The 13092-nt window shown below is 41.7% G+C and overlaps 1 protein-coding gene across 2 annotated transcripts; it reads left to right on the forward strand.

The window, feature by feature from the left end:
* Nucleotides 1-962: 962 nt before the first annotated feature.
* On the forward strand, nucleotides 963-11942 carry AGA (aspartylglucosaminidase). 2 transcript variants are annotated; one of them, XR_009560550.1, is made up of 9 exons: nucleotides 963-1167; nucleotides 3026-3179; nucleotides 4482-4594; nucleotides 5510-5622; nucleotides 6856-6970; nucleotides 7611-7686; nucleotides 8529-8636; nucleotides 9346-10785; nucleotides 10889-11942. XR_009560550.1 is itself a non-coding variant. In XM_030829866.2 (9 exons), exons 1-9 carry the CDS (start codon nucleotides 1038-1040, stop codon nucleotides 10987-10989), a joined length of 1044 nt encoding a protein of 347 aa, XP_030685726.1. In that variant the 5' UTR covers nucleotides 963-1037; the 3' UTR covers nucleotides 10990-11942. The 2 variants fall into 2 exon arrangements, 1 of the variants encoding a protein (XP_030685726.1); XM_030829866.2 differs by having other exon boundaries at nucleotides 9346-9479.
* The last annotated feature ends 1150 nt before the right edge of the window (nucleotides 11943-13092 follow it).

The raw sequence follows: 13092 nt of genomic DNA on the forward strand, positions 1-13092 counted from the left end.
CTCAGCATTAAATATACTACTTTTATTCTACCTCGGTTTACAGAGTCAAATAAGCTCGTTATCTCTGTTGCAGAATTTGTCAGCAAGAAAGATAACTTAAAATGATGATTAGCTGTTTAATGTCTCATGAAATTTCCAAGAGTAAATCTAATTGTTAAGAACAAGCAAATTAAATAGACGTAAAAGGTTATAAACGCACTTTTCAACAATCATTGTTTTATGGTATGTCTACTTAAAAAATAGTTCCCAGAACCTTTAATACGCTTCAGTTCACCTTTCAACAAGGTAAAGTCTCCGTTCCCCCTTTATTCAAACATTTATTAAGCACTTAATGGTGCCAGGCGTAAGGTAAAACACATTCAGAAAGGCACAGAGGAAGCTTCGTGCCCCGGAGGCGCGGGAAGGTACACTTCCCTGAGCTGGGGAGACGGCTGATTTCTGCTTCGCCAGTGTCTCCATTTCTTTCAGCTCAGAGATGCAAAACCAGAGGACGTCCTACAAAAAGCTGTAGAGGAAAGACGACTTTAGGTAGGGTGGGAGAAAGCTAAAAGAAGCTTGGCTGTAAGCCAGGCCGCCTCACCTACACTCAAAAACCATCCCGGATCTCTGCGGCCAGGCACCCCACGGAGCACACTGTGAGCTTCGCAAACTTAGCGACTTCAACTTTTAATAAGAGGCTAACACGTTAAAATCAAACTTGAAAGCTCCCAGGGTCGTGTAAGCCAAGGCCGAGCAACTTCATACTAACTTTCGGTTGAGTAGTAAAAAAAAAAAACCTCCGTAGACTTAAGAAGGACGGTAGCGTGGACACCCGGAGCCTGAGGGTCACGAAGACCTCCCGCGCTACCCAGGAGGAGGCCAAGTCTCGCGAGAGTTGAGGCGCCCGGACCGCGCCCCAAGGGATCCGGCGGAGCGGACGGGGCGGGAAGGTGGGCGGGGCGCCGGGACCCAGAGTTCCGGGTTCCCCAGCCGCGGAAGTACGGGGGCGCGGCGGCCGTCGGCTTCGTCAGGGTTATTCTTGGCGGCGGCGCGCGGCCATGGCGCGGAAGCCGAATCACCGGCTGCTGCTGCTGTCGCTGCTGCTGCTCTGCCGGGCCCCGGTGTGCAGCTCCGGCCCTCTGCCCCTGATCCTCAACACTTGGCCTTTCAGGAATGCAGCCGTAGCAGGTGCGGGGCCGGGGGCTGCGCTGCCAGAGCTCGCGGGTGGGGCGGGTCGCCGCCGACCGCATCGAGCTGCTGGGAGCCGGGAGGCGGGCCTTCCGCAGCCTCCCCTGCGGCCTTTCCCGCAGCCGCGGCGCCTCGGGCACTGGACCCTCCTCCCCGCCACGGCTGCATTTTAGATCCTCAGCGTTCTTTGTGACTCCCTCTCTGCAGCCCCGAGTCACTGTATTTTCCACCCTGCTGTCGACCCGGAGCAGTTACGGCCTTTCTGCTCAGACTCTTCCTCCAGTGGCTCCTACGCCGGCTTTTGCGTGACCTCCAGCCCTTTCCTGCCTTTCCACCTCCCCTTTGGAGCCCGTCACATCTCCCCAGTACCCTCCACTTAGGCTTCGCCGACGACTAAGTTCCCCAACAAAGCGTGGTCGCTTTACGTGTACTTTTTGTTGCTGCATGCTGACGCGCTGTATTTGCCACCTGGCAAAGGACTTCCAACCTTGGTTATACGTTAGGATCATCCTCAGAGCTTCTCAAAAGGACCCGTGCCTGGGCCCTACCTCCTGAGGTTTCCCTTTCACTGCTGGAACCAAAGTTTTTTTTTTTTTTTTAAAGCTGCCTAAGTGAAGTTGATTTGCAGTCAGGATTGAGAACTACCAAACTAAGATATTACCTCTTCAGGAAGACTTCCCTCATTTACTGTCTTCAAACCCAGTCTGAGTCAGGTGCCAGGCTTGCGTGCTTTGATATCATCCTGAACATACCATTACCTTGTCATTTTCTTATCCTACTTGTTTCATTCAGTTTAAGACATACTACCCTAGTAGTTTCAGACCCCTTCTCCCCCATTTGAGGCTGCTAATATAATTTTCTGGGGCTGAATTAGCTTTAGAATTTGATGGAGCTAAGTTTGTATGTTATAGGCAGTGCATATGATTCAGAGAAAAAATGAGGAAACAGGCTGTGAGAAAGAAAGTCCCAGCGATAATGAGACAGAAAAGAAAGTTCAGGGCCCTGGGCTGGGAACAATTCTGTGTATGTTGTCTGAATTCAGAAGGGGGGGGAAACTTCTCTAAATATACTTTCAAGCCTGTTCTTTCAGTGGTAATGCTTATTATTTACCAATAGTGTCATTAACCCGTCAAGGAATTCTATTTTTATTAGTAAAGAAATTGACTACTTAACCCCTTCCCCCCCGCCCATTCCATGTTTGGGGCTCTGGAGAACATAGTTTAGTGTTAAAAGCATGGCCCCTGGAACCAAAATGGTTACTTTTGAATCCTGACGCTGCTGTCGACTAAGCTGTGTGACCTTGAACAAATAGCCTCTCTGGGTCTGTTTCTTCCTCTTTAAAATAAGGATAGTAATTGTACAGTACCTGAAAGATTAAATGAATTATCCACGTGAAGCCCACGTTGTAATTATTTGCTGTTATTTTGTTGTTATGGAGACTTGCTGATATATTTTTAATAATCTGATGATGCAGAAGAATTTACGGGGCTATGATTTCATGAATTTTCAGTTTGCCTTTTAGTAGCTTCAATTGTAACTTATAAAACTGAAGGAGAGAATACTTCTTTTCTCACACACACACACACAGTAGAAACAGGTATTATTAATAAGTGGAAAAACCCTCACTTTGCATCAGTAGCCAAAGTCTGAATTCTTCACGGTAAAGGGTTGTGTTATGTAATTGTCTATATCACTGACTGCTTTGCAGCACCTGATAGACGAAAATTTCAGTTTAACTTGGAGTAAATGTGCAAACAGTTTTAAAAATAGGAGTTTTCAAGCCGTTTTTGGTTTGTTGCCTTTGGCATTGAAAAAAAAATGCGTGTCTACACAAGCACTCTTGGGGTTTGATTGCCAGCGTGGAGGACGTTAGCATCTGGAGGGTCTGCGCTGGACGCGGTTGAGAGCGGCTGTGCGGCGTGTGAACAGGAGCAGTGTGACGGCACCGTGGGCTTTGGTGGCAGCCCCGACGAGTCTGGAGAGACCACCCTGGATGCCATGATCATGGACGGGTAGGAGCGCCCTGAAAAGCCTTAGTGCTCTCTGCACCTCCGCTGCAGGTTGAGTTACATGTATGGCTGATTAGTCTTCTACTGAGAGCAAGATGGACAAATATATGTGTGTTTTTAAAATTTTTATTGGGGTGGAGTTGATTTACAATGTTGTGTTAGTTTCAGGTGTACAGCAAAGTGAATCTGTTATACATATATCCACTCTTTTGTAGGTTCTTTCCCATGTAGGTCATTACAGAGTACTGAGTAGAGTTCCCTGTGCTGTACAGTAGGTCCTTATTGTTTATCTGTTTTAGATATAGTATATTGTGTTATATGTCAATCCCAATCTCCCAATTTATCCCTCCCCCCGCAATATATAAGTTTTGATGCAGGTCAAAAGCCCTAGCATATGGTACTTGGCCTTTCCAAACACAAGGCGTTTCCCCCTCAATTAAAAGAAAGTCATGCAGCAACATGGAGGGACCTAGAGATTATCATACTAAGTGAAGTAAGTCAGAAAAAGACAAATATCGTATGATATCACTTATTTGTGGAATCTAAAAAAAACGATACAAATGAACATATTTACAAAACAGAACTAGACCCAGAGACAGAGAAAACAAACTTATGGTTACCAAAGGGGAAAGGTACAGGAGGGATAAATTAGGAGGTTGGGATTAACATTTACATACTACTATATATAAAATAGGTAAACGACAAGGACCTACTATATAACGCAGGAAACTATACTCAATATCTTATAATAACCTATAATGGAAAAGAGTCTGAAAAAGAATATATACATATATAGAACTGGTTCACTTTGCTGGACACCTGAAACTAACACAACATTGTAAATGAACTATACCTCAATAAAAATTTTATTTTGAAAAAAAAAGAAAATCATAATCATAGTAGAAAACTATCACATTGAGGTAGGTAGTCTCCTTAGAACAGGGAGAGCCCCAAGGTACAGAAATACATCTCTGACCTGGTAAACCATCATTTACCCACCAACCACAAACGCTGTGGGTTGCCTGACCTGAAGCCTTAAAACCCCTTTCAAAAGCCATATTTAAAACGAGCCATGGGAAACTGAGAGTTTTAGTGCTCTGGGAACATAGGGGTAATAGAGTCTCTGTTCCTTAATATGCCTGAATGTGGGAATTTGTATGAACTTCATGGATGTGCCGTCACGTCTACGTCAAGACAGTGGAGTTTATCCTACAAAACACTATAGCTTGAAGTAAGGCAATTTTTAAAAAATTTGTGAACCTATAAAAATACCTTAAAAGATCTTACTGCACTTTTTTCTTGCAGTACTACCATGAACGTAGGAGCAGTGGGAGATCTTAGACGAATTAAAAACGCCATCGGGGTAGCACGAAAAGTACTGGAACACACGACACACACACTGTTAGCAGGAGAGTCAGGTATATTTTAACTGTACTCAATTTTTATGTAGGCTTGTGTCTGTCGTCTTCACTGTGAAAAAAGGACTCAGTATAAAATAGTGGATAAAAGCAGACCTAAGTTCAAATTCAAGCTGTTTTACTTAATATCTATTTAACTTTGGATAAGTTACTTAACCTCTAAATTGTACTTTCTTCATGTTTAAAATAGGATTTTTAGAAACCAGTTTATTATTAATAAATGAGTAATTGCTGGAGGGAAACAAGATTCAGCATTATTTCTCTTCTTGTATTACATTTTTATGGGTGTAAGACCCAAGGCGCATAAGGTAACAGAAGATGGGAACGGATGGGGTTTTGCTGTGGCAACGGCACTTTCTTGAACACCTTCCAAGGTATATACCCAGAACTATACCGTGATCTGTATTCAAAAAGATCATTCTTAACCACGTATTAGCTCACAGTTCCAGTAGGCACCCTTCCATTTTGTTGAAACAGAATGGAAAACTACCTGACAAACACAGGAGCTGTCAGTCTTTCATGGAATCCAGTGGTGCCTTTATTTGGCGTCTCAACGTTGTTTTACGCTCTGGGCATCGCACCCCAGTTAGAGTCGCGGTTGTTCCGAGGTGTCCCTTTCCTTTTGTGAAGCAGAAGCAGGGAGATTCTGGAGGGAAGGTGGGAGAGGAGAGTTGTCATCACACCGCCCACAAGGGTCTCAGCAGATCAGGGTCAGGAAGGACGTAGGGAAGTCGAGATCCAGAAACCGATGCCCGTAACACTCTTCACGTGTGAATACTCCCTTGACCATCTGTGTTTACCCCCAGGATGGCTGCGCTCCACGTACGAGACAGCTGACCCCCAGCACTTCCTGTGCATACATTTTGTTTAAAAGATAATACTTAACTCATTTGCATTTTTCTTCCTCATCTCCAGCCACCAAGTTTGCCGAAAGCATGGGCTTTATCAACGAGGATTTATCTACCAATGCTTCATGTGCTCTTCATTCAGATTGGCTGGCCTGGAATTGCCAGCCAAATTACTGGAGGGTACGTATGCATGATATTTTAAAGTTAAGTTATTTGAAAATACTACGTGACATCCCTTCCACTCACAGTCATCCACCTGTTGCCTACAGTGCTAATCAGCACCCTGGTTGCACTTCAGAATCAACGACTGATGCCAACTCTGGGCACAGGATGGTCTCAAAAGCTCCCCAGCTACATCCGATCCACGTCCTGAGTGGGGAACTCCCGGCCCCTGGCAGTGGTTTCAAGCTGTGAAGGTTCTGCTGTGGGAGAAGGGCTGCCTCACTCTGAACTGCTCTGCTGTGTTTCCTTGTAACAAAAGGTTCCATGTATTAAGAAAACAAAGTTTGGAAACCATTAGTCTAAAATATTTCTTATATTTTATCTATGTGAAGTATACCCAGTATCTTGCCCTTTTTTAACTTGGGGATTTATACTATTAGGTGTCTAGTATGTTACCAGGAAGATAATTTATCTTTAAGTCAATGGGACTTTGAGCCTAAATCGGTTTGTCTTTGCTACCCAGAATCCTGCTGTGGAGCATGTTAGTCTTTTACCTGTTTCTTCGCCAAATCCTAATCACCTCTGAGTAACCAGGGAGTCACTTGAAAGAGGCCACTGCGTGAAACCAGGTCATGAGAGGCACCTGGTGCACAAATGAACAAGACATGAGTTGTAGGTTTCTTGCTTTAATACTAATCCATATCCACAACCTGAACTTATGAATTTGGATTATTTTCCTGAGCCTTTAAGATTCATAAAAGAATCTGAGAGTACAGCTTAGGATATGTTCACATGTACCTAGCTTTGAAAAATAGAAGATTTTAAAATAGATTTTGCTTTAAATTTCAGAGTAGCTCTTCTTAGGTCAGGGAACAAATTCTAAAATTTAAAAGTCATGTTCTGTACCTGATTTCTTTGAGAAATCTAAAAAAAAATCTAATCTAAAAATCTTCATTTATATTTGCCATTGTGCTGAGAATTTTTGGCATATATAGAGAAAAACTGGGGATCTTTTCCAGATAATATAAATTTCTCTTCCGTATTATATAATTCTGAGACCAGACTAGGTATTTAGTAAAATTATATCCATCTGTCCACATAAGACTTAGCTAACCTTTGGCTTTTAATTCTTATCTTTCAGTTACCCGATGTCCTTTTGGTTTCTTGCTAATGTTTAGCGATTGTAAATAACTACATGCTGGTTTCTAAAATCACCCTTTCTAAAAAATAAAACTTAAATCTCGTTTACAGAATGTTATACCAGATGCTTCAAAATACTGTGGACCCTACAAACCACCTAGTATCTTAAAGCGAGATGGTTCTACTTACAAAGAAACAGGAGATAGTTACGGTCATGATACTATTGGTAATTTGCCTTCTATACCGTTTTTATGGTTAAAGTTCAGCTAGTTTTAATTGCTCTCCTGTAGTTCTTAACTTCTTTATCCTTAATCATGTACCAGAAGGTGATTTTGATTAAGTGGCAATTAAGAAAACACACACACACACACACACACACACACACACACACACACACACACACATTCTTTTCATATCATCTATATATATTTTGGCAAATTTACTTTATACATAAATCTGATGATTATTCACTTGGGGATTTTAAAATCTTTGTTTGATATTTAGTTCTTTAATAATGTTATGTTTGCCACATTCAAATGATCTTTCCAGTCATTTCCTGTAATGTTGAAAATTTCCATTAGTCTATAGCCGTGATTCTCTTTGGCATTACCTTTGAAAAAGCATTGAAAAGTGAGCAATTTGAAGTGAGGATATGGGGTGTCTACAAAATGATGCTGTGAAACGAGGTCATTAAAAAACACAGATATTACCACTGGTGTAATTTTCAATATTCCCAAAATTCCTATTGTCTTCTACCTGAAAATAATGGAAGACGATATTTATATTACCAACTGCGCAATTATTTGGTTATATTTGAGGTACACTTTAGAGTTGATACCAACAATGATTTTTTTTTTAATTTCTAGGCATGGTTGTCATCCATAAGATGGGAAATATTGCTGCTGGTACATCTACAAATGGTATAAAATTCAAAATACCTGGGTTAGTGTTTCTAAAAGACCAGATCTCGAAAATATGTAGTGAGTATCAACCAATATGTCCTAGGTGCTATGGGGATGCAAAACGCAAAGCACAACCCTACTCTCACAGCTAAGGTTATTGTGAAAGAAAATAAATTAGTAGCTGCTAAGTGCAAAGGAGAAGGTGTCTCAGCCAGGGCTGCAGAGTTTAGGGATGGTGGTATGATCAGATTAAGCTGGGGCCATCAGGGGCCTGGAGAGAGGGGCCTGGAGAGAGGGGCTGGGAGCTGACCCTGACCCTGAGAGAGGGACCAGGGACATCCAGGCCAAGGCACTAGCAGATCCAAAGTAGCTCAGGTTCAGGGCTCCCAATGGCCAGAAACAAAACCGCACATCTGTCGGGTGCGGGGGAGGAGACCAGAGCCAGATTTCAGGGGGTCTTTAAGGATTTCTGGATTTTATTTCAAAGTAGTAGAAAAGCATGGAAGGTTTATTACAAGGAAAAACTTGAGTAAAATGTTGGCACCTGACCTAGACAGCAGGAATAGATTGTAGGTGAGGAAAACCAGTTGGAACCTGCTGAGATAATCCAGGAATGAGATGATAAAGGATGGCGGTGGTGGAACAGTCACCGTGAACCTGTGCCATCCCGCCACGTATGATGGGCTGCTGTGTGATTCTCATGTAATGAATGAATGCGGGTTTATGAAAACCTAAGTGGAAAAACTAAGGAAAGTCTATCCTCTGTATTCTGATGAAGAATTTACTTGAAACAATAGTCAGTGACTAAGTAGAAACGTCTCCTAAAAGAATTTTCTGCACTTGACTTCCCGTCCTGAATGACCGTGCTGTGCCCTCCCAAAGTCGAATAGGAGACTCGCCAATACCTGGATCTGGGGCCTACGCCGACGACACTGCAGGGGCTGCAGCAGCCACCGGGGACGGCGACATACTGATGCGCTTCCTCCCAAGGTGCGCCCTCCTACATCTGTGACTTCAGAGATCTTAGAAGGAGATATTGTCCCTCAAGAGAGAAAATAATTGTCTGTGCCGCGTGATCCGCATTTGTGTGTACGAGAGCTTTTCAGAAAGCCTGTTACCAACTCTTGGCGCCGTCCCTTTGACGATCCTAATCATTCAGATGAAGCAGCCACAGTCCTGAAACAATAACTCTGCTTACTCGCTTCGCAGATGAGAATGCTTAGGATCTATTTAAATAACTTACGTAAGGCCACTGAGTAAGGCCTGCGATAATTGATGATAAAAGTAGAAAATGCAGTCGCCGTGTACAATTAATTACTGAGAGATAATCCTTGCAACTACATGTTTTGCGCATGCCTAGTCTTTTCCCCCGTTGACTGTAGCCCCATTTCTTACTTAAATATAACCTCTATACTTTATGACTTCAGGCTGTTTTTACTAAGTAACAGTTATTCAGCTGAAGCCCAAAATAAAAGTCCTTATCTGAAATGAGTGGGTGGATTAGTTGAAAAGGTGGACACGGTATCAAGGTTTACTGCCTTTCCTGTTGATACTCTCACAGGAGTTACCTCTTTTCACTTACATGCACTGTATTTTGTCAGTTGTGACAATTTTGATGGTTTTAGATGTCTAACCTCAATAACCAAATCTGGAGTTAGCTTATTCTCTGATACTAAAGTTCTGCCTCTGTTGAAATCAGCTACCAAGCTGTAGAATACATGAGAAGAGGAGAAGATCCCACCACAGCGTGCCGGAAAGTGATTTCAAGAATCCAGAAGTATTTCCCCAACTTCTTTGGGGCTGTGGTATGTGCTAACGTGACTGGAAGTTATGGTAAGTTTTATCTGAAATTCATATTTATGTGAACCTGCAAATGTTGATGAGGACAGAGACTTTAAAACGCTGTTGGGTATTTTAATCCTCTGCGATAGAAACAGGGACTGTACTGAGTAGGCAATGGATAAATGTTAATTGTTGTGTCAAGACCCCCAGAGTGTTAGAAGTGTACCTGAAAGTCTCCTCTGTTGACTGGCGGTGGTTAGGATCCAGTCTTTGGCTGTTCGGTCTTACCCTTGACGTCCGTCCTAAGGAAAGTTTAGCTTCGGCTCGAGTATATGCTGAGATGGGCTAACGTAGTCAGATGTTTTTATTCATTAGAAGTACGTAGGGATAAACGATCTTCCCCACTTCTCTGTTCATTATTTAAAGGTCTCAGTCATTTAGATCTCAGGGCTCCCAGGTACAAAATGTATTACTAATTAGTAAACTAAAGGCGTTAGCAGAATTATTTTCGCAGTGTATTTGAGGCATGTCCTTTGCTTCATTTACTTTCCATATGAGCCCGTCACAGTTTCAAAGCATTTCACGATCAACCAGTGCCGCTCCTCATTGGTGAGGTTTCAGACGGGGAAGATACACAGCCTAGTGATCAATACAGCTCATTAGGTTAGACTGCTTATTACTGTGCTTTGATCTTTTACTTCCCACAGTTTGGTATCTGAAAAACTTGTCTGAGGAATTCCATACTCTTTTTTAAGTACTAAAATACAAGAGTCGATGTAAGTTATGGGTGGGGAGGCTTTGTGTCTAAAATAAATCAGTTTCATTGATTCCCTCTTAGGAAATAAACCTTAGAAGGCTCAACGTTAGATTTAACAGGATGTAAAAATGATAATTATATAATTGTAGATGAATTTAAAATTGACCAGCCCCTTGTATTTAAAGTAGTGGCATTAGAAGGGCTCCCTCCAGGTGTCTGAGCAGGTGAAGAAATCACTGTTGTCTGACAGAGAGCATCTTGACAAAACAAGGCTCACTTTCTACCCGTGCAGAAGCGTAGAAAAGAGCAGGGTGCCTGGGGAGGGGAGGATTATGGGTGGATGAAGGGAATGGCCTAGTCACTAGGGAAATACAGTTGTTAGTGTGTGCCTGAAAATTTTCTTTTTCTACGAAAAGGATATGAAAACATTAAAATAACAGTAGAAATGACCGCCTATGTATAGGAGCAAAAAATCAGCCTATATTCTGAGGTTCAAAGAGATGGCTTTCCCACTGCCTTTCTGTCCCCTCATGGACTGTCAGCTAGTCCGCACTAAGGTGGACACACAGCCCACTTCCGTGTGGCCCGACTGGACAGCAGGTACACAACAGCCAGTGTGGAGGTGGGGAAGCAATGTCTGTATTGGTTGTAAATGACATGTGCATTCTATATTTAACCAAACAACTTTTTCTCTTGGCCCCAGGTGCTGCCTGCAATAAACTTTCAACATTTACTCAGTTTCATTTCATGGTTTACAATCCTCTAAAAAGTGAGCCAACTGAGGAAAAAGTAGACTGCATCTAATCCATCTTTTCTGTCCACATCTCTACTTAAAGAAGAAAGAAACAGAGGCTGAAAAGGCTGCTCACTGTCATCGTATAACGTGCCTCATGTATTCTAAAATTCTTTGTGTAAAATAAGCACAAAAATTTTATGCTAAAAGCATTTTCACTTTCTGTATCTGAAAAATTTTTATTATCTGTTTTTCTTTAAGCTTTGTATATCCCCTGAAAATATTTGTGTGTATGTATTTTGTATATGTTTAAATTTTGAGTGATATTTGGATTTCTGCTCAGTGTTTCAAGAAATTGCTACTTTGGGGATTTATTTCCATAAATAAATGATACAGTAAAGTGATATAGTAAAGCCACAAGAAATAATCTATATTTGGATACTTAAAATAATTAGAGTAGCCAAGGATTTTAGACCCAAAGAAAAAGGTAACAGTGAGTCACGGCATGGTAAGTCCTGACCGAATCTCAGTACCTTAGAGTAATATGTCTCTTATCGCTGATTATCAGTTGTACGTAATGCTCTCTTCTAGCTTGAAGAGGAAAGAATGCTGTCCATCATAAAGGTGCGTTTTGTTTAGCACGTATTAGAAAATGTGGGCCGTCTTCTGACGAGCAACTGTGTTGATTTTCTTGGGCTTCTTCCTCTGACGGTGCGCTCCCAATGTGTGAAGGTTTTTAGCCACCAAAACTCTGACCTTTTAGCTACAAATATTTAGTACTGATAATCTCTTCCGAAAATGATTTAGGGAACTTGATCTGTACTGTGGTTTTACTAATCTCTTGTGCACATGTTGGTGGTCTGAATTAGCAGTGAGTCAGTAACCCTCGTCGGCCTTGTTTTTTCTGAGCGCTCGGTCAGCCGTCTGCGGACTAGACAGGACTGTAAGTGCGCTTTCTCAGGATCGTCTTTGCTTCATTACCTTCCTTTTACATCAGGAGTCATTAATAAAACTGTATGTACAATATTGTCCCCCACCTTTAGTATATCTGCTCCGTTTCTTCCTACACTCATCTTAAGATTTAATGTTCTTTGTAAGTTAGGGCTAGAAAGCTGTACTTTTGAGAATGCCCTTAGGTCACCTGTTCTCACACCTTGTCATGTGTCATCACTGTCCGGGGAGCCTCTTCACAAATGCCCTCTGCTCTGTCCCACCCAATCAGAATCTTCACAAATGGGAACTTGAAAGCTGGACTCCGCAGCTGCTGATGGCAGCCTGAAAGCTAATAAGGAAACAGTCCCGCAGCCTCACACTCACAGAGCAGAAGGGGAAATCTGACTCTTGTGGGTTCCCCCAAGGTACATCGACTTGCTAACATCTGATACGGGGCCTTGGAACAAAGGGAAAGAAGCCAGATTTAAACTTGGAGTATATTTATATCAAGATGAAATGCCTGTTTTGTGTGTTTGCCGTCCGTTGATACGTTAGGCAGCCATGTACCACCAGAAAAATGAGTTTGAAAGTCTTCATGGCCTGTCACTCCCCAGCAAATGAGAAGTTTAGCTGATCCTGATTTATAGAATTCTGACCTGAAGTTGTTAGACATGTATATGTACACGATATACACATAAACAAAAAAAGGGTCTGTTTCCATTACCAGCACTCAGATGACTCCTTTTGGTTTCAAAAGGCAAATAATAAGCATAATGCATTTTTAATTGAGATATCATACATAGACTATAATATACTTTTAAAGCCCATAATTTTTAATTGTTGAACTTCTTTTTAAAGTGTTATTACATCTGATGCTTGGTGTTTGAATTTGGAGCTAAGAACATAATTGAACTCAGTATCTTAATGGTTTAACTTCATTTGAATTAAAAACTGATGACATAAATATGTATCTTAATTGGCTGCTAATTATGAAAATAGATTAAGACCTATTTATGTCACTTTACTGGTCGTTTTTTCAAAAAGATTCCTAGACCTTTAAAAAAGCTTCTAAAAAGGCATATTTAAATTTTTTGCTTGTTTTCTTGAGTACTATGCTATTTATGTGTTACTCAATATATACTCAAGCCCTGTCTTAGGAAGTTAAAAAGATGAGATAACAAGGTCTACAAAAATTGTTCATCTGCGAATTGTTTGTGCCCCATATGTGCTATATGATGAGT

Source organism: Globicephala melas, chromosome 21, assembly GCF_963455315.2.
Source record: "Globicephala melas chromosome 21, mGloMel1.2, whole genome shotgun sequence".
NCBI classification, from domain to species: domain Eukaryota; kingdom Metazoa; phylum Chordata; class Mammalia; order Artiodactyla; family Delphinidae; genus Globicephala; species Globicephala melas.